The 22,444-nt window shown below is 42.3% G+C and overlaps 1 protein-coding gene across 5 annotated transcripts in view; it reads left to right on the forward strand.

Moving 5' to 3' along the window:
- Positions 1–22,444, forward strand: part of SCUBE3 (signal peptide, CUB domain and EGF like domain containing 3) — a 3,541,316-nt gene that overhangs the window by 2,899,701 nt on the left and 619,171 nt on the right. For 4 of the 5 annotated variants that reach the window (XM_044076569.1, XM_044076571.1, XM_044076570.1 and 1 more), the window contains one exon: positions 3,422–3,538. The exons of the other annotated variant lie outside the window; for it this stretch is intronic. In XM_044076569.1, the coding sequence (XP_043932504.1) occupies positions 3,422–3,538 (117 nt within the window). The remainder of the gene's footprint in view (positions 1–3,421; positions 3,539–22,444) is intronic. 5 annotated transcript variants of the gene reach the window in all.

A 22,444-nucleotide genomic window follows, 5' to 3' on the forward strand; every position in this document is an offset into this window, starting at 1 on the left:
TTTATATAAATGAAAACAAACCACACCGACACAATCCTAGTTGCAAATATTTTACATCACAAACCATACTGTCACACTCCCAGTTGCAAACATTATACATCACTTATAATTTCTCCAATCTGTTTCAAACATTACATAGCTCATTTGAGTCCTGATGCCTTTTAAACCTCATTCCTCTCTTGTATGTATTGTTCCCATAATTCCCATTTTTTTCCTATATAGTTTGCTCCTACCCTTTTCTAAAGATCTCAATTCCAGTTGTTTTATCTCTGTTACTATATTTACTATTTAGAGTATAGTTGGTTTAGATTTTGATTTCCATTTTCTAGTAATAGCTTTTTTGGCAATCACCATTATTAAACATAGCAAGGCCGTACCATGCCTAGGCAATTCTGATTCTGTATCGTAGCTCAGAGAAATCATCTCCCTGGTCAGACCATTCTGCTTACCCAGCAACTCTAACAGTGTATCCACAAGGAATCCTTAAAGTTCGCCAATTCAATGCACTCCCAGAAAATAAGTTCCCAATTACCTTTCTTCCCTGTCACACCTCCAGAGAATTTTTCCTCAGGTAGACAGCAAGTGTTGGAGTCTACTTGGGGTATAGAAATATCTAAGCAAACATTTCCAGGCAAAAATCCTAAATCTTCTAGATTTTGCTGCATATTTGGGAGACACACATATATCGTCCCACTGTTTGTTTGTGAATTACTTATCTAGTTTCTCTTCCCAATCCTTTCTAACATCCTCTGATTGATTCTTATAGTCATCTTACAATATTTTATATGTTCTAAAAAATATTCATTTTTTAATGGCAGCTTTTGTTCTAGGTTCTTCTAAAAAGTCTACCAGTGGTGGTCTTTCGTTCAGGGCCTCCCTGTTTCTTTCTCTTTGCCTATACTCTGATATCAATCCCTGATAGGGAAGGCCGTCTCTAACCTGCAGTCCAAATAAATTCTTGGCGTCTTCCCATTCTGTTATCTTTCCCTCTCTAGTTATTTCCTCCCAATACCTTGGTTCCTTTGCCAGTTTTCTCCAATAAATTTGAGCCCCCTCTTGCCTATTGTCTATATCCCTAATTGCAGTCATCCCTTTCAACAGAATCTCCTTTCTCCAATCCCTTGTTGGCTTAGTTCTTAGAATACTTTCTGCTTCTTTATGGATATAATATTCTGTATGATTATTGTTATTCTCCTTAAAGGCCTGCATCCAAAATCCCAGTCTCTCCTTGTTTCTTTAGCTTCCCCCTCTTTCATCATCATCCCTTTCCACTTTGAAATGTAGTTTTCTGCTTGTGCTATTTATAGGAGTCTTAACTGTGCAGCTCTGAAATACCCTGCAAACTGGGTTAACCCAATCAGCCCTGTTCTACTGGAAGAATCAGCTTATCCCACTTGACTCTTATAGTCTTCACCTCCCATATAAAGCCCTTCAGCTCTTTATTAATTGCTATCCACAACTTCTCTTGTTGATAAAAGTATGCCTGACCTGTGTTCATATGTTCATAGGTGTTTACTAGGTTAACAACCATAAGGGCCTTTTTAAGCCTAGCCGTACATCCCAAATCTCTGACAAGTTCTGATACCTTTGATAAGTGTAAGCATGGGCCTGGGAGATGAACCATTTACTGGTGTCAAACCAGGGATGAATTCCCAGTTTCCCATCCAATTGTATTTCTGGTATGTATAAGACTAAAGGGACTAAAAGTACTTTAACTGATTGTAGCTTATTGTCCACATCCATATAACAAAGCTTCCATTTTCCCAGTTTTTGTATTATCTTTTGTTTAGTCTCTTCCCACATATCCTTAACTGCCACACTAGAATCATTTTGAATAGAAAATGAATCCTTCTTTTATGCCAAAGTCATATCAGAGTTTACTTCAAGCTAAGCTATCCACTCATTTTCTTTCCTAAACCTAAAAATGAAGAAGAAAGGACACTGTACCGTGGATGTTCAGAGATAACTCTCTTACTACTGACAAAAGATCAATCATTCATTTCTTGTGAGGGGAAGAAAGGACACTCTGTACCGTGGATGTTCAGAGATAACTCTCTTACTACTGACAAAAGATCAATCATTCATTTATTTTGAGGGGAAGAAAGGACACTCTGTCCCGTGGATGTTCAGAGATAACTCTCTTACTACTGACAAAAGAGCAATCATTCATTTCTTGTGAGGGGAAGAAAGGACACTCTGTCCCATGGATGTTCAGAGATAACTCTCTTACTACTGACAAAAGATAAATCATTCATTTCTTGTGAGGGGAAGAAGGGACAATCTGTGTCAAAACAGACTATTTCCAAACAGTTGTCTAAGACTATTACCTTTTTTTATACTCTCCACAACACAGCTATTCCAGGCAGGGTCAAGGCCCACTTTCCCAGGGCTTTGGCTTCATCTATGGCTTTTTGGAAAGGGTTGCATTCTAGAAGTATTCTAGCTGCAGAAACTTGGTCCTCTGTACATAGTTTTATAAAGCACTCTGAGCTTGATTCACTCCCTAGGTCTAGATCAGGCTTTGCAAGGACCATTCTCCAGGGGCTTCTGGACTTGTCTTTTTCCACCTCCTTGATGTAGTAAGCTATGGAACTCTACCCATATAACATAGGCTACTGCAGCAGTGATTAATATGATGAACATAGTACAGTTGTGTAAGTAATCTTACTAATAACAGTAGATGTTGGAATGATCAGTGCTGCAGTGGCTGCTTCCTGCACCCCTCCCCTGTGTTTTTGTTGTGTTGTTTATGCTAGGGTTTGTTGTGTCTTTTTTTTTTTTCTTTTTTTTTTTGTTTTTCTTATCATTGTTGTTTCAGGGCTTAGCCTGTTTGCTGTCTGCTTTGACAGGTAATCTCTGAAGGGCTTGGCACTCAGGCTTGTTTTAAGGTCAGCTCAGCAGCAGCTACCAGACAGTTGGGGTGCATGGAAGGTGCCCTGAAGCTTTGGAAGCTGTCTAGCTGTTGTATCCTTGGTAGGATATAACCCCATGTAGCCAAGGCTTCTGCAGCAGTAATCATTTGACTATCTACTGTTATGGTAAGTTTTTTTACACAATGGTACTTTCGTCTGCTGCATTAGTGACAGAGTATTTACATGTGGGGTTGGCATAGTGGTTTAAGGTATTTACCTCACATACACAAAGTACAGGATTTGATTAAAGAGAAATGGGCAAAGCTTGAAATAGTTGGCAAGGGTAGCTAGACTAGTACTTACCTCTGAACTAGTAATGTCATTAACTATGGATTATTAAGAGATCAGCTCTGAAAGCAGAAGGTGAACGCTGGTGGTTGTGGTGGGGATGGGATGCTGCAAACCTTTTTTTTAAATAAAACACTGAAGCTGACAATATTTGAAGGTCCTGGAATGTTTCTCCCTCCATGTGTTGTTATGTTTTGTATCCATTTTGTAATCCTCTCCAGAGCAGATGAAATGCCTGCCTCATTTAGCTGCATCACGAGCCACCCTCAGCTGTACCAGGAACGGCAAGAAGGAGAGCTGCCTCATCAGCTGCACATCGCGCTCCCTCTTCCAGGCAGGTAGGCATTCCCAAACCTCAAGGCCACTTCCTCTGTTTAAGAATGTTTGTTCTGTGAAAGAGTACTGTAGCCATTTCATAGTATTAACTGAAAGCAAAAAAAAAGATCCCAGGCTAGAAATATGTTTATGTGCCTAATAACTATGTATGTTTAATGTTTTTCTACTGGTATGTTTGTTGCTATTTTGTATTCCAAATCTTTGAATTTGATGCCATCTTTATTCTGACTTACATCTGGGGAAAATAATTTCTCACAAACTTTTCTTTCTGTTCCCATAGTACAAAATAATCGTCATTATACATACTATCTCTGCCTCACTGATGAAAGCATCTATTGCAGTGTGCCTAGATTATTGTTACAGGAGAGGTGACTTTACTTGAGCTATCACCAAGGATGAATTTACAAGTGCAAAAATCGATAATCATCACCTAATCATTCAGCATCAGTGGCATATAATTAGAGCAGTTTCCTTCAGGAGTTGCCCTTTAATCCACAGTGAGTTAATGAGGGATTACTGCCTCCCCAGCATCATTAAGTGAAGTACCTCAGAGTAAGTCTCAATGTTTTAGGCCAGCCTGCATAACTAATGAGTTGGACACTAGATGTTAGAAGTGATTGCGAAGAGAAACTGGAAAGCAATTTATAAAATATCAGTGGGAGGAGATATGTATGGCCAGCAAGTTTGCCTCAAAGTCCAGAAGGTTAGGATTTTTGCATGAAGGTATTTACATAGGTAATGTTAAGCATTAGATCACTATAGCAGTAATTCTAACTGATCCTGCATGCATACCATATGTCAGGCCAGTCTACAAAAGCTTACGCACAGATTCCTTTTGCACTGTATGTCTGACCTTAGACTTGTGCATGAGACTACTTGCTCATACGCAAGGCATGTACAGGTGGAAAAATCATCAGAACTTTCTTAGCACCAGTCTGTCTATATTATGCTCTGGCAGCCATATAAAAAAGCTCCAGCTACCTTCACTAAGGACAGCAAAGTACCCCGTTTGGGACCCTTTCTCTTCTTGTTTTTTTCCTGTTTAAAAATGACAATGTAAAGTTGTCCTGCCTCGCATTCATTTTTACTGATTGGTTCAGAGCCGATCCTCTAGTCCGACTCAGCCGTTTTCACAAGCATGAGGTCTCCAGCTTGCTCGAGGCTAATTCTCTATCCCATGATGCACTAGTGCTCCAACTCGGATCTCGTTTTCGGCAGAAACAGATCGAGAGTTTTCTATGCCAGCTCAGGGTAAGTACAGACTTTTCGAAATATTTTTCAGTTAAATTTACCTAGTTTCTTTAAAACAATACTTTGGAGGTCTTTATCCCCTTTATAGTGTGCTGTTTACTGTTGGTTTTGTTAAAAATATAATCTTTAGTTATAACTTAGGTCCTCTGTTTTTGGGCCTGATGTTCATCGTGTTACACTGCTGCAGTCATTACATATGGGTTATCCTGCCGTCAGGCGGTCCCGCAGTCGGCCAGAGTTCCAATGTCTTGGTCCGGTGTCAGTTGCTGTCGCTTCTTCCCTGACGTCAGTGCACCAGGGGTATACAAGATGCATCCAACGCCATTTTCTTCAGTCTTTCTTGCCGCGCGGTGCCCGAAGCAGAAGCAGTTTGCAAGTGCCGGCCGGCTGACTCCTGAGATTTTTGAAGTCGAATTTCAGATCCGAAGTCTTCAATAAAGCTAAGTACCCAATTGGGGAAACTTTTTTCTTGCCTCAGACCGATGTCAGAAAAAGTTAATAATTGTATTTCTTGTGGGAAGCAAATACCTCATAAGGACTTCCACTCTTACTGTATTCCATGCCTAGGCCCTGATCACGACGTCACTAGTTGTGGGTTTTGTGCTAGATTTTACAAACACACTATAAAAAGACGTTTTGATTTTGCTTTGCACTACTTTGGCCGAAGGTTCAATTATACTATACCGTCGGATCAACCGATGACCTCAATATCAAGAAAACGCAAAGACAAGGATAAAGACAGGCATCCGAGGTCCAAAACTGACGAAACCTCTTCTAGGCCAGTCACCGGTTCTCAGTGAGGTGCTTTCGTAGCCCCTGACAACCGCTACCGACTCCCATGTGGAGACAACTAGGCCTCTGGAAACTCAAGGTATTGGGCCTACGGAAACTAATCCCTCAGATGGGTCCAGAGCCGCTGAGCAGGCATCGGCTTCCGAGGGTGTTTTCAGACCTTCACAACTTACCATTAAAACAACAGCCAAGACAAAGGTACCATTAAAGACAAAGAAACAAGTACAGCATTCTCCTGGACAGTCCTCCATGCCTAAGAAACAGATGCTTAAAATGGCCGAAGACCTCATTACTCTAATCAGGAGTTCCCATCCCCCTCCTGAGAAAAGGCCTAGGCAGGATACAGACTATGATTCCTCTGATCAGGTTTCCATTTCCTCTGATTCCTCTTCAGGCCAGGGATACTCTCTACCCCCTTATGAGGACTCTGATGCTGAAGAATCTATCCTTTCAGCCTCTCCTCCTGAGGATTATTCTTTTGGGGAAACTTTGCATACCATGAGGGAGCATTTCCATTGGGAAAGTCAGGATTACTCAGAATCCAAGAAAAGGCTCAGGGATTTCCTTTTATTCCCTCAACACAGGCCGCTGGCTATTCTGCCTGTGCTAGACATTGGGGATGATGTGTTCTCTGCATCCAGCTTATCTCCTGACTCTTTGCCCCCTGCTCCAGCCAAGCCAAATAGGTATTATAGAGTCCCTGACTCTCACAAGTTTCTTTACAAAAAACCCTTCTGCTGATCCAGAAACTATTTCCCAGGGTCCAAAAGGGGTTAAGGCTTCCATTGCAAAAAATCCAGTACCCTCTGACAGAGATTCCAGAGCTTTGGATAGATGGGGGAAGAAAGTATACACTTCTGCAACTTTTAGCAGTAAAAGCTTTAAATTGCCAGTTTCACATGCTTAAGTACCAACAATATTTAATGGCTCAGTTAAAACAGAAAATGCTTGCAAGCTCAGAAGCTCCTGATTGTAAAGAAATGCAGGATTTATTGCATGCAGTTGAACAGGTGGGAAAACATACTCTGCAATGTGGTTTTGATTCTTTAGAGGCCTCTTGTAGAGCCGCAGTTACAGGTTCTGTGATTTGAAGGCATGCTTGGTTAAAAAAACAGAGTTTACCTGATCATGTTAAGGCAAAATTATTGGATGCTCCATTACAGCATGATACCTTGTTTGGTGTTAAGGCAGAAGAGGTGTTAAAGAAAATGGAGGATAAAGCTAAATCTATGCAAACAGTCAAGGATTTCTTACAGGTACAGCCACCTCGGTTTAGCAGAAATTGGCCAACAAATAATTGGTCCTTTCCAGTGTCAGACAGGCCACAGAGAGGCAGATACAGATGCCCAAGAGGCAGATCTCAACCCCAAGGCTCAAACAGACAACGACAATGGGGCACCTCAACCCCAAAAGGAGGTGAGGACAAGTTTCAACCTTATAGGAAACAGTCACAATGACTTTCCCCTTTGTACACAAAGCATGTCCCTTTTGGAAGCCCCCTTAGGGGGAAAACTAGCACTTTTTTCTCAAAACTGGCAAACAATCACCCAAGACAAATAGGTTCTGAATATTGTGTCTCAAGGTTACAGGTTCCACTTTCATACTTTACCAAAGCTAAAAGGAATGCCAGACCTGCCACAAAATCAATGGGCAGAGGCACAAAAACAAATTTCAGCCCTCATGGACATGAGAGCTATTCAAAAAGTACCACAACAGGAACAGGGACAAGGATTTTACTCAAGACTCTTTCTGGTCCCCAGAAAGGACAAAGCCCGGAGGCCCATACTAGACCTTTCAATTCTGAATACTTACCTGGATATTCTGAAATTCAAAATGTTGACATTACAGCAGCTTCTACCCATGCTGGGCAAAAAGGCTTGGCTTTTTACTCTGGACCTCAAAGAGGCATACCTGCATGTCCCTATCAGACAAAATTGCAGAAGATACCTCAGATTCAAAGCTGGTACAATGCACTACCAATTCTCTGCACTGCCCTTTGGCTTATCTACTGCACCCAGGGTCTTCACAAAGTGCCTGGCACCATTAATTGCATTTTGCAGACAAAAAGGAATTCAAATATATCCATACCTGGATGACTGCCTCATTCAAGCAGAGACAAAAGACATTCTTCTACAGCATCTGGCATTTGTAAAAAGGTTGATAATTTCTCTAGGGTACACAGTAAACGAAAAGAAGTAAAAACTAGTGCCCTCACAGAATATTATATTCCTGGGTGCCAGCTTAAATACAACGGCCCAGATGGCTTACCTCACGCCAGACAAACAAGTTCAACTAACTCAATATTTTCAATTACTGGCAAAAAAGTCCCATCTCCCTGCAAGAAAAATTCTGCAGGCCCTGGGATTCATGGCATCCTGCATACTACTAATACCATATGCCAGACTGCATATGAGGAAATTACAATGGTACCTAAAAAGAGTTTGGACTCAACACTCTCACAGTTTAGAAGCAGTAATACCAATGATTCCCTGCCTACAACAGGAGTTTCGATGGTGGGCACAGGCATGTCGCCTAAACAAGGGTCAGCCTTTTACCCAACCCACAGCCAGGCAAACTCTGACAACAGATGCTTTGGATTACGCCTGGGGAGCACAGATGGCAGGAAAATGCATTCAGGGCAAGTGGACCACAGACCAGATGCATCTTCACATCAATCAAAAAAGAGATGTTGGCTGTTCAAAATGCCCTAACAGCTTTCAAGGACCCTCTGCATCCAGGCCAATTATTACTAAAGACAGACAACACCAGTAATGTGGTACATAAACAAGCAAGGAGGCACTCATTCTTATCCCCTATGCAGGCAAGCCATGACCTTGTGGAACACAGCTCTAACGTATCAAGTTTACCTGCAAGCACAATTCCTGCCAGGAAAGAAAAATACTCTGGCAGACGATCTAAGCAGAAATATCATGGACCCTCACAAATGGAAATTGAATCCACAAATCTTCAGCATGGTAACGCAAAAATGGGGATGCCCAGACATAGATTTTTTTGCCTCCCCACTGAATTGCCAACTACAAAAATTCTGCACAAGGACTTATCACAGACAAGCATGGATAGTGGATGCTCTTTTGTTCAGCTGGAAAAACCTAAAAGTTTATGCCTTCCCACCACTGCCTCTCCTTTCAAAGGTACTCCTAAAAGCCAGACAAGAAAAAACACAGATGATCCTGATTGCTCCAGACCGGCCACGCCAGCACTGGTACCCTATCTTAAGGAACTTGGCTCAAGGCCCACCATGGATTTTGCCTCAAATTCCACACCTTCTGACTCAACAAAACAATCAGATCCTGCACGGTCAGCTGAAAACCCTAAACGTGGCTGCATGGCAGATACATTAGTCAAACAGGCAGCACCTCTCTAAAGCTGTTATGGATGTCATTTTGGAGACCAGGAGGCCGAGCACCAGGAAAGCTTACTCAGAAAAATGGAAGAGATTCTGCACCTGGAACCAGGCTCAAAGCCTTGACCCTCTTGTTCCAAACATTCCTCAGATTTTACAATACTTAACTGAGATGCTGGACAGATGCCTATCCTTCTCATCAATTAAGATCCACGCCTCTGCCATTTCAGCGCATTACAACACGGATCCTCCTTTATTCTCTCATCCCTTGCTAAAGCAGTACCTCAGAGGGGCTAAAAACATAAGACTGCCCCAGAGAGCACCAACACCAACTTGGGACCTCAATTTCGTTTTGGAAAAACTGACCCTACCACCTTTTGAGCCAGCCAATACAGCCGATCTAAAATTTTTATCATGGAAAATGGCTCTGCTCCTGGCAGTAACTTCAGCACGAAGAGTCTCAGAGCTACAGGCATTAATGGCAGTGGAACCTTTTATAATTTTTCATCAGGACAGGGTTTATTTAAGGACAAACCCTACCTTTATGCCAAAGGTGATATCTGGTGTGGCTCTTAACCAAACCATCCAGTTGCCAACTGTTTGTCCAAACCCCCAGAATAAAGGGGAGAAACTTGTGCATTCTTTGGACTTACACAGGCAGCTCTGCTTCTACTTGGACAAAACAAAAGCTTTCAGGAAAACTGAGCAACTGTTTGTAGCATATGCTGCAGGATCACAGGGCAAGGCTATCTCAAAGCAGACTATATCCAAATGGATAGGACACTGTATTCGTTACTGCTACACACAGCATGGAAAGTCAGTCCCAAATACCATTAGGCCACATTCCACCAGGGTAACAGCCACTTCAACAGCCTTTCTCAGAGGAGTACCTACCAAGGAAATTTTGGAGGCTGCAAATTGGAGTTCAATGCACACCTTTACCAAGCACTACCACCTGCCTCTTTACTCTAAATCCAGAGCAGGATTTGCCACTGCAGTTCTGCAGGGCTTCATAGCCAATTCTAACTCTTTATAGACCAGCCACCCAACCTTAGTTTTGGGATTCTACCCAAGTGTAATGACTGCAGCAGTGTAACACGATGAATATAGTACAGTTTTGTACCTACCATAAATGTAGATGTTCGAGTGTTCACACTGCTGCAGTCCAGGTTACCCTCCCTCCATCCCTGCTGGACTTATCTATACCTTTCTATCCTATACAACCTTTGTGGTGTATTTGCTTGTAACTGAAGGTATTGTTTTTATTTTATATGTATATTTTTCATTAGCATTATGTATTGCCTACCTGTTGGGGGCACCTGACATCTGGGGCAAGAAAAACTGAAGAAAATGGTGTTGGATGCATCTTATATACCCCTGGCGCACTGACGGGAAGAAGCGACAGCAACCGACGCCGGACCAAGATTTTGGAACTCTGGCCGAATGCGGAACTGCCTTACGGCAGGATAACTCAAGTGTAATGACTGCAGCAGTGTGGACACTCGAACATCTACATTTATGGTAGGTGCAAAACTGTACTTTCTTAACCCTATCCCCGTTTTTCGGAATTAATTTTGTTAGTAGTAGTTCTTGTTAGAGTTGTGTGTTTTTTGCCTCAAAAGAGAGTATCTTGACAGTTCGCTTATAGTGTGCAGTGTTTAACTTTGTAGTATAGTTCATATAGGTAGTTAGCAGTTAACCTTTTTGTAATTGCAGCAGTCCATTTTTTATTAAAGGACTCCTTGTTTCTTTTTATTCAAAGAGTTATTGTGTGCGTGTGTGTGTGTTTTCCCTTTGATTCTAGTAATTGCTATTATAGATATTTGTTGGGCAATAACCTTGTTTAAATTAGAGAGGTTCAAGCCAATTCTTTCCTTGCAAAACCTTTATAGATTTAAGACAACTTCCTTAAAAAAATGTCAAAACAGTCGAAAGACTGAAACCCTTCTGGATTTAAGAACTGCCCTACATGTGGGCAAAAAATTTCTTTAACTGATGGTCACACGGAATGTGTATATTGCTTGGGAGCAATTCATTTACAGGACTCTTGTGCTATATGTCATTCCTTTAGGTCAAGAGTCCTGCAGGAGAGGAAAAACTGATTTTAAGAGGGCACCTAAAGTCCTCATTCACTGAAGCCCTTGAACAAGGTCAAGAAGTACAAAAAAGTAAGTCACCTACTTCTGAAAAATCCTCTAAAAGATCTTCTACTTCCTCAGAGTCAGAAAAAAAGGCACCAAGATTGTCTCTGATTGTTTCTAAAGAAGTTCACTCTGCAAAAATTTCAACCTCGGCTCCACTGTCTTTGGAACCAATGGTTTTACAATTAAGGAGCCAGTCCCTTTCTCTGGAGCCGGTATCTCCAACCTTGAGATCACCTATTCTTCAGGTATCAGCATCTCCAGCTCCCTCAACTAGGTCCTCAAGAAGTCTTTCTGAATTGGATGTGGATCATGTTGTGCAGAGACTACTAAAGACGCCAGCACTAGCTAAATTATTAATGCAATCAACCCTTAGGGCTTGGGAACTGACTGTGCCTTTCCCCTCTTCAATTCCTCCTCTGACCTGACCAGTGGTCTCGGAGCCAGAATGTGTGGAGCCAGTGGTGACAGGTTTGTTGGAGCCAAGACCTACCCCAGGTTCTTCAGCTCTGACTGCTTCGACTACATTGGTGCTGTTCATGGAGTCCAGAGGTTGACACTCGCTGGTTGGGGGGTTGAGTGGAGCCGATATTTTGTCAGATTTGATTCTTCCCTTTGGAGCCTCTGCTCGTGTGAGCTTGGCCCCTATCTCAGCTTTGGAGTCTGCTCCTCTGGCACCAGGAGTGTTCATCAGTTCCTCGGAACTGGAGAGTTCCTCGGCCCATGGGCGTGGAGCCTTCAAGGCAATGAGGGAGCTCTGTCCTCAGAGACAGCTTCACCATCTGCTGCATCCATTCTATCCCTTAAAGCACCGGTGTCCGCCTTGGCAGAAACAACTCCAAAAAGGCATAGAGACCCAGATCTTCAGGAAGCCCCAGTGGACTGTCCCTTGTCTTCTGAGACCTCTCCAGAATACCCTTCTAAAGAGGCTTCTCAAAAGAAAACTTGCAAGAGGAAGCATTAGACTCCCCTCAGAAGTCACTTACATCAGACTTGGACCTCAGTGAATCAGAAGAGTCCCCGCAGTCGCCCTCTGAGGATGTCTCCTTTGCAGACATTCTAGAGATCCTAAAACAGAGAGGCGGCTGGAAGTCCATTAACCCTACTGATGAGGAGTCTGTGTACCTGAAAGCTTTCAGGTCTTGACCTTCCACATGTTGGGTGTCTCCTCCTTTTGATGAGCTCTTAGAATTACTTTGTCGAAAGGCGCGGGAGTTTCCATAGACAGTGGAGCCTGCCCCTAGGAGGCCGAATAAGTTCATAACCAGTCCACAAGACAAAAGTTTTCTTACAAAAGGTGTTCAAGTGGATGCTATGGTGGTGGCGGCGGCCACTAAAAAGGAGTTGTCGGAAACATCCTCATCTGTTCATCAACCGAAATAAGGAATTGTGGGCAATGGACAGATATGGAAAGCGCATGTTTTCATCAGTGGCCTTCACACTCCGGTCCCTGAACTACTTAACCCTTTTTACTAGATTACAGAGAGATCCTTTCCAGGGTTCAGTAGCTGAGGGGATAGCAGAGAAAGTATCATCCCAGCTCTCCACACTTAACTCCCTAGTGAACTCGTCCATGAGGCTTGTCTCTTATGCAGCCGATGGGGCAAGTAGGTCAGCATCTTCAAGAATCACACTTAGGAGACATTCCTGGTTGTGCCTCTGTAATTTAGTGGAACCCTTTAAGTCGTCCTTTATAAACACCCCCTTTGATGGCTCATCCCTTTTCTGACCGAAGGTAAAAGAAACATTGACCAGGTGTGAGCAAGAGGGAAAGACTCTGTCTGCTGTGGGAGTACATTTTTCCAGACCCTATCCCACAGGTCAAAATGGCGGAAAGATATGGTTCCAGAAATCCCAGAGAGTTTTTCCTTTCACATGTGGTGAATCCTCCTTCAGGGGCAGAGGAGGAAATAACAGAAGATGCCACCCATGTGGCAGAGGGGGTCCGCAAAACCAGGGTGACCGGGAATCCTTTTCCAGAAAATCCTTCCAGTGCTCCTGAGAGGAGGCCTGTCTGTCCCACTCTGGAGGCAGTCGAGGGATGCTTATCTTAGCACCCAGTCACCTGGCTAAAAATTACAAATGACACATGGGTGCGAAGAATCATATCCAGATGTTACTTGATACCCTTTTCAATCCCACCTCTCCCCAACAAAAGGATCCCGGAAGTTCCACCCAATCAGAGGGATCAAGCAACCATAGAAATTCAAACGTTGGTACAAGAAAGAACCATCCAGTCAGTCCCCGCAGACCAAGCAGGATCCAGAACTTACTCCAGGTTCTTTTTAGTTCCAAAGGAAACAGGGAACTGGAGACCAATACTGGATCTCAGCAGACTAAACAAGTTAGTAAAGAAGACAAAGTTCTGGATGGTCATGTCACAGTCAGTACTTCCCTTTCTAGGAAAGACCATTGGATGTGCTCTATAGACCTTCAGGATGCATACTACCACATAAAAATGGACAGGCCATCCAGGAGGCACTTGTGCTTTCAGTTGGGAGCCAGTCACTATCAAGTTTGAGCTCTGCCCATTGGCCTCACTACAGCCCCCAGTGTGTTCACCAAATGCGTAGCAGTAGTCACGGCTCACCTGAGATGGCTAGGATTCCAGGTGTTTCCATACTTAGATGACTGGCTCCTAACTGCCACCACCAAACAGCTACTTCAAGCAAGGAACACGACGTTACATTTATTTGCAGAGTTGGGAATTACTGTCAATTATGAAAAATCTGCCTTATTGCCATCTCAGCATACTGCTTTTATAGGAGCAGAGCTAAACACAAGTACGATGATGGTAAAACTTCCAGAGGAAAGGATTCAGGTCCTTCGAAAACAGCTGCTGAATCTCCTACACAAAACAAAAGCCCAAGCCAGAGAGGTTCTGAAGGTTCTAGGCACAATGGCAGGTTCCATCACAATAGTTCCTATGGCGTGCATGCATATGAGGATCTTACAGTGGCTTCTTTTTGCCCAATGGTCAATGCAAATGCTCCCAATGTCCCACAAAATAACTCTGACACCAGCTTGCAAAAAGGATCTGTTTTGGTGGCTTCCTTCAGACCAAGTAACAATAGGGAAACCCTTTATTCCTCCAGCTCCTCTAGCCACAGTGACCACGGACGCTTCCTAGGTTGGGGAAGGCATTATCTGCGAAGAACAGCCCAAGGCATGTGGAAGAAACATGAGATTCACTTTCACATCAGTGTTCTGGAGATGAGAGCGGTGCTTCTAGCATTGCAGGCATTCCAAGACTCTCTACCTGTAGGAATAATTGCAATTCAGACAGACAATATGTCAGTGCTATGGTACATAAACAAACAAGGAGGAACCAGATCTTATCCCCTGTGTCGAGAGGCCCTGAGAGTATGGCAATGGGCGACGTCCTCCCAACGCTTTCTAATAGTAATGCACATCCCAAAGAAATCCAACATGATTGCAGACAAACTCACCAGATATGCTGATGCCAGACGAGTGGTCCCTCAAACAAGAGGTAGTGGAGAGTATTTTCCGCAGATGGGGCCAGCCTTGCTGCGACCTTTTTGCCACATCCACAAACACAAAATGCAGTGACTATTTTGCCCTGATTCCCTTTCAGGGGAAGTCCCTGAAAGATGTAGTCATACACAATTGGCCCCCGGGTCCCCTGTATGCTTTTCCTTCCTTTCCGTGAATACCCAAAGTCATTCAGAAAGCCAAATTTGTTGGGAAGGACCTTAATTCTGATAGCCCCTTACTGGCCTTGTCAAATTTTTTTCCCCTTCCTACAACCTTATCTTCAAGAGGAACCTTCATAGGCGCTGGAACCATTGAGCGAGGGGGAGGGAGCACCCCCCTCCACTTTTACAGCTGTAAGACCCATGCGTGCGACGTAAATTCAGACACAATTACAGCTGTAAGACCCATGCGTGCGTCATAAATTCAAATGCAAAAGTGCGTGGAACCTGCTGCTGCATTCCTGATGATTTCATCTGTTTCCCCGAAGAGTGTGCTCCGTTCCACCTGTTGAGGAGGTCTATAGGAAGCTCTGTTTATTATTTTATCTGTTTCCCCCAAGATTGTGCTCCATTCCGCCTGCTGAGTAGATCTGTTACTGGAAGGAAGCACCGTTTATATGTAGGCTGAGCTAAGGAGGTCCATTACTGGAAGGAAACTCCATTTATGTGCAGGCTGTGCTGAGGAGGTCCATTACTGGAAAGAAGCTCCATTTATGCTGAGGTAAGGAGAGAAATTTTATGTTTCCCCCAAGGCTGTGTGTGTGTGCTCCATTCCATTTATGCAGGCTGAGCTGAGCAGGTCCGTTGTTATTATTTGTTATGCAGGCTAAGCTTGTTATTATTTGGTGTGTGTGTCTCTGTTGTTATTATTTGTTATGCAGGCTGAGCAGGTCTGTTGTTATTATTTGTTATGCAGGCTGAGCAGGTCCGTTATTATGTGTTATGCAGGCTGAGAAGGTCCATTATTATTTGTTATGCAGGCTGAGCAGGTCCGTTGTTATGCCGGTTGAGCAGGTCCGTTATTTGTTATGCCGGCTGAGCAGGTCTGTTGTTGTTGTTATTTGTTATGCAGGCTGAGCGGTTCACTGTTATTTGTTATGCAGGCTGAGTAGGTCTGCGGCTGTTATTTGTTATGCAGGCTGAGCAGGTTCATTGTTGTTGCTTGTTATGCGGGATGAGCAGGTCCGTTGTTATTATTTTTTATGCAGGCTGAGCAGGTCTGTTGTTACTATGTGTTATGCAGGCTGAGTCCGTTGTTATTATTTGTTATGTAGGCCTAGCAGGATTCAGGTCCTTCAGGTGTTATTTGTTATGCAGGCTGAGCAGGACTGTTATTACTATTTCTTATGCAGGTTGAGCAGATCCGTTGTTATTATTTGTTATGCAGGCTGACCTTATTATTTGGTGTGTGTGTGTGTGTGTGTGTGTGTGTGTGTGTGTGTGTGTGTGTGTGTGTGTGTGTGTGTGTCTGTCTGTCTGTCTGTCTGTCTGTCTGTCTGTGTGTGTCTGTGTCTGTGTGTGTGATGCCCCCAGTAGTTATGACTGGTGGTTAGATGTATTAGTGCTCAAACCCTGTACCTTGGGTACGGGAGCCTGGATTCTCGGCTCTATGTTATATATTCGAATATCATATGTTTGAGACCATATGGTCGATATTTCAAATTTCGAATATATAATTAAAAAAGAAAGAAAAACATACCTTAACAGTGCAAGCAGGGTGGCAAGCCCCCCTACTTAAATATACCAACTCCGAGACTGCGCTTCAGTGCAAAAAAGGGAAATTCTCCCATTCTGCACCGTACAGCGCTGTTAAAATCAACCTTCAAACACTTGAAATGTTGATCGTATGGTCTTGACTATATGACGATCAGCATTTCAAGCGTTCGTTTATTTGACATAGACATGGATTCTCTACCCACACCACCACTGTTCAGGGAGTTTAGTCTGTTCCTCTTAAAATTTGTGGTTTTCTGGCAAATCAGTGAGAATGGAATTCACTAAATAATGATAGCCCTGACTTTTCTGGAAACACATGGTAACACAAAACACTATTTTAGCAACGTTCTAAGATTATAGAAGCAATATTTAAAATGTTTCCCTGGTTTTGGGATTTTGCCCCCCCCCCCAATAAATTTTGGCTTTTTCCAGATTTCTTCTGCTGTGAAATTGAGAGATTTAGTTGTGTCAAGTGGATGGTGCAGTGATAGTGTTGTCACCTTACAGCAAAAGGTTTTTGGTTTGATTCTTGGCTGGGGTGCATTCTGTGCGGAGTCTGTATGTCCTCCTTGTGTTTGTGTGGGTTTCCTCTGGGTGCTCTGGTTTCCTCCCATGTTACAAAGACATGCGCCTGGAGCATTCCTCCCTGGGCCTCTGCTGAAAATTAGCTTTGTTCCAAGTTTGACTTTCCTGGTAAGTAAATGTTAAATAAATAAAAAAATTTGCTGAGAGCTTCAGGAGAAGAGAAGTTTAGTGCTGCTTATTCAGTGTCTGTCTGCATTTTTAATTGCACAACAGGTAGTAGCCTTACTTTTGATGCAGAAGGCTGTGAGTTCTACTCCCACAGTATGCAGATGTATGCTGCAGTCCTGTGAATGTCCTCCTTTGGAGGAATTACCGAGTAACTATGAACCTGTTATCAGTTTGCCATCCATTCCCTATTGCAATATTACTAGCTTATTTTTTAATGTAACATAGGCAATTTATTCTTCAAGGGCAACAGCCACTTTATTTGTAGATGAAACAATGAAATATAAAGTTTTTTTTCCTAGCAGCAACCTCTTCATTAGTTAGAGAGCCCTTTGATGTGTAATTATTTAGATGACTTACTTCTGCAGAGATTTTGCATATTTACTGATATTGATGGATTGTAATGACAGACGTTTCAGTGGCCTTTTATGGTTGAAATTTTCTGAAATGGGTAGTTTTGTCATTGGTTCACACATTTTGTTTCATTGCTTACTAGAAGACTGTTCAAAACTACAAATTTAAAACACAATCTGACAACTGGTGCTGTATTATACAAGGAATACAATTTAATACAATCAGGAAGGTGAATCAAAGAATGCATACATTTATGCATGACCCTAAAATGTGTTTTAAAACAGCCCAGAGGAAAGTGTGAAGGGCTCAAAATCATGGCCATATTTTAAGCTTTACTCTTGTTACCAAAGCAGTGGATGAAGGTAAAACAGTTCACACCACATTACCTTGACCTGGCCAAGCCTTTTGACACAATCCCCTACTCAGGTGTAGTACAAAAGATGAGTAATGTAAGAGGAGCAAACACTTGCTTCACTGGGTGGTTTGCCAACACTTGTTCACAGAATGCAGGAGATCAAAATAGGGGAAGAGACCAGTCACCAATGGAGTCCCCCAGGGTTCAGTGCTTTGACTTTTTCTGTTTGGCATATACAACTCAAACGTAAAAGGAAATACCAAAGGGCTTTGGTCAGCTAAGTTTAAGATGACTGCAAGCTAGGAGCAGTTATTGAATCCCCAAATGACTTAACCATCACGCAAGAAGGTTTGTCCCAAACAATAACTGGTGTCAAAATCATGACATTGCTCTCTGAGAAGTGACCCAGTTGTTTGGCATTTGGGAACTTGTGTGTACAGTGACCTAACATTTGACCAACATGTGCCAGGAGTCATAAGAAAGCCTTTCTATAGTGCACAGCTTATAAACAAATTGATTGTGACTAGATCTAGAGATGTTGTTGTCCTCCTTTACAAAGCTCTCATTAAGTCAGTCATTTTGTATAATGCCCACTTTGGCACGTATCTGTCCAGCCCCATGCAACAATTGGAATACCTTCAGAGATACCTCACTTAAAAGGATACAAGTCCTAAACAATAGGTCTTGCATGGACCACCCACCATAAAGATTTATTGCTATACTCAGTATCCTACAGAGTGCTTAGAGGTGATATGTTTGGCATACAAGGCATCCTCTGACCTAATACAGATAGATGTAATGAACACCAGCAAGTCAAATAGCATAAGAATTACTCAGTCAGGGTATCCAAACTGAATGTTGTGGAGAGGTGGATATATACCACAGAGGCTACCACTGTTCCAGAACAAACTATCCATAAAAGTAAAACAAAGCTCATCCGTCCATATTCAAATGCAACTTGGATCTAAGGATGGGTAATAGAAAATGTACTCAAGGATTGCCCCTCATGCCACTAATGGATAGAGGCAGTTCCTAAATGTTGCATCCCTTATATGGGTCCCCTCAAATTATCTATGGAATGGTCACAGTTATTCTCACTAGGGCTAATATACAGTTATCAGCCATGGGATAGATCAGACCAATCAGAAAAATGTTAATTCAAGAATCAAGCACCAAAAGGGAATTGGCTAAGCTTAAAAAGTCCTCCAAGTGAGCCTATGTTGTGGTAGTAATTAGTTATAAAAAGTTCCCCTTTTTAGATCACTAAGTGCCCCTCTCACTCTCTGCTCCCCCCTAGTCTTCAACAGCTTCTGGCGCCTATGGGAACCTTGGATCCTGGACCCAGTACCGGATCTTCTGATACATTCTTCAGGAGTTCTTCACCCCCCTCTCTCAAATACCTCCAGTTGACAGCTTTGCGGCTCCAGTTCCAAACATTGCCAGGTTACAACATCTTTCATCGCCCACTCGATACATTTTGATATTTTCCCATAAAATCTCAATGAGAAAATTATATCTTAGCAAATGGAAAAGATTCTCAGTTTGGGCCCTATAGAATATGATTGACCCCTATTTCGCATCTCTTTCTTCTATCCTAGAATTCCTAACAAAGCTTTTCGAAGAAGGTGCAGCAGCTGCTACTATCAGAGTGCAGTTAGCAGCAATTTCAAATTTTCATCTAGGCGAAAATGGACAACACATCGTGTCACATAGATTGTGCAAAGCTTTTCTTAAGGGCTCTTGTCTCTTAAGGCCACCAATAAAATCTTCACTTCCACTATGGAATCTCAGATGTTCATCGTATTCCGCTGCTGCAGTCATTACACTTGGGGTTATCCTGCTGTCAGGCAGTCCCGCAGTCGGCCAGAGTTCCAAAGTCTTGGTCCGACGTCGGTTGCTGTCGCCTCCTCCCTGACGTCAGTGCAACAGGGGTATATAAGATGCAGCTGACGCCATTTTCTTCAGTCTTCCTTGCCGCGCTTCCACCTTTTCAGCCAGTGCCATCATGTCATCTTAAATTTTTAACTTGGAAAACCACCTTCTTAGTGGCCATCACCTTAGCCAGAAGGGTATCAGAACTGCAAGCATGGTCAATCAAACCCCATATCTAGTGTTTCATAATGATAGGGTTTCTCTGCGTACTAATCCGTCTTTCCTACCAAAGGTCTGTTCAGAGTCTAACTTAAATAAGACCATTGAGTTACCAGTGTTTTTCCCAAGTATGGCAATAAAGCAGAATACATGCTACAACCAACCTGATGTGCACAAACCGTTAAGTTTCTATTTACATAGAACAAAGGAATTTAGGAAGTCAGATCACCTTTTTGTGTCTCTTTAAGATGCCAAAAAAAGGTACACTGGTAGCAAAAACTACTCTGTCTAAATGGCTATCAGACTGTATTTCCTTTACTTATAATTCACTGAATAAAGAACTGCCAGGTAAAATAAAGGCTCATCCAACTAGAGCAATTGCCACTTCTTCAGTCTTTCATGCGAGAGTGCCTATATATGCTTTTCTTTCTTTTCCATGGGTGCTATATTTATATATTTTTTTCTCAGAATAAGTATGTCTCTGTCTCTGAGATATATATAAATATATATATATATATATATATATATATATATATATATATATATATATATATATATATATGTGTGTGTGTGTGTGTGTGTGTGTGTGTGTGCGCGCGTGGGTGTGTGTGTGTGTGTGTGTGTGTGTATATATATCTATATATTTTTTTTTTTTTTAACTTTGTTGACCGAGTTAGTTCCACTAGGGCAATGGCCTCTTTTCAGGCGAGTCTTGAGGTGGTATTCATACTGACTAGGGGAAATTTGGCCAGGACATTGGGGAACCTATCCTATTCTTTCAAGCCACTAGGTGGTGTCAGGGGGCTGCAGGTGAGGGTTAAGTTCACTTTGATGATGGAAGCCAGCAATGCTGTAGCAGAAAGCACAGAGAATTTGGGGTTGGAAAAAAAAAAGAGTTGTTTCTGTCAAAAAAAGTAATAAAGAAGCCATGGTTGTAGATTCAGTAGGTTTGCCTACACCAGTCTTAATGTCTGTGATGGAAGAGGAACAAACTAGGAGAAGCTGAAGCAGTGCAGTGCAATGTAGCAGTCAAACGTTGTTTGGAGAGGAAGAAAACAGTAATGGAGATGAAAGAACAGAAGAAGGAAGTCGAGAAGTGGAGGAGGGAAGTAGCAGATGTAAAAACGGGGCATATCCGAAGATGGCATTGCTGTTAAGGATGTGCTCTATAGAAGGGTTGCAAGCAGTTCTGAAAGAGAGACAGTTGAGCAAAATAAAGATGGAAGTTTAAACAGCAGCAGATACAAAATAACAGAAAATATTTGTACAGAGAATGTGGGGCAAGAGCCAGCATTTAGAAGATGAATGTGGCAAGAATGAAGCTGAAAATAAAGAACTTGGAATGTAGAAGAAGGTAAAATACAGCATATATCTAAAGTGATTGTGGTGAATGAAAAGATGAGCAATGTAAAATACTGGGCAGAACCCAAAGTTTGTTGTTTTGGCACTTTGTCACCTCTCATATCGAACTGAAAGAAACAAGGTGTGGGCAATGTGCAGAATTTTTTTATTCATGGAAGAATTGCAAACCAGATGCAAAAAAAAAAAAAAGGTAATTACCCCTGTTTCCCTAAAGCCAGACAAAACATTGTGAAATTCTTGATTATTGAGACCCATGTTGGGGATCCTTACTGCAGTTAAGCATTATTATCCATGGGAAGAAAAAAATGTGGTGGGAAATCCATCCTTCCATTCCAGCTTCCAGAGCTCCTTGGTCATCTCCTTTGCAAGGTTTGTTTCCTTTTCCCAGGATGTCAGCCATTGTGATGTCTGACTATAACAGAATCTTCATTTATTTTTTTACTGCAGGAAGTGATCATTCAAAAGTCTGCCGGTCTGTATTTCCCTTTCAGGTGACTTCCAGAGAATAAGTACCCATCTTGGGAAGAGCTATTTTTGTGCTATTTTGGCATTGTTTGAAATTTGACTAGAGTAATTTTGGATTTTGAATTGCTTGCTAGTTGGTAGTTATGTGGTACATAATATCCCAGGAAAGTTTTCAAATAAAATAAGTCAGCTTCCGGAAGAGAAATGCTGCCAAATGACTACTACCTGCAGTGTTTATATTACTTGGTGGAGACCACAATATGTCATTCTGTGACCCCCTGTTTCACTTTTAAGAAGAAAACTCTGCTGTATTGAGCCCAAAACGTATGAGCATTTTTGGAACACAAGAAGCTTGTGGCAGTATCATGGGGCATTCTTTCATCCCTTTTATGAGAGAACTCTGCACTAGTGGATATAAGCTTAACATCTCACCGAAAGAAGAGTGATGACTAAAGAAGAAGATGAAGCAGAAAAAATCATACCTAAAAGATAGAGAAAAAAGGCTTTATGCAAACCTCTTAATCCTGCCAAGGTCTGAAAACATTTGACCTGGTGAAGTGCTTTGCTGACTCACAGTTCATCAATTTGTAACCGTATCCTGACCTGTCTTACAAAACCCTTCTGGGACAGTCAGAAGGATCCACCTACCTGGTGCTAGCCAGACGTCTGTCAGAGGAAGCAAAACCTTCAAGCTGGATGCAAGTTTCCAAGTGCCCATGATTGACATCTGTCCGTCTTTTTCAGCTGCACCATTGGAGGACCCAGGCTTAAGT

The sequence above is a fragment of the Protopterus annectens genome, chromosome 7.part0 (assembly GCF_019279795.1).
Source record: "Protopterus annectens isolate FY-2018-M chromosome 7.part0, PAN1.0, whole genome shotgun sequence".
Taxonomy (NCBI): Eukaryota; Metazoa; Chordata; order Ceratodontiformes; family Protopteridae; genus Protopterus; species Protopterus annectens.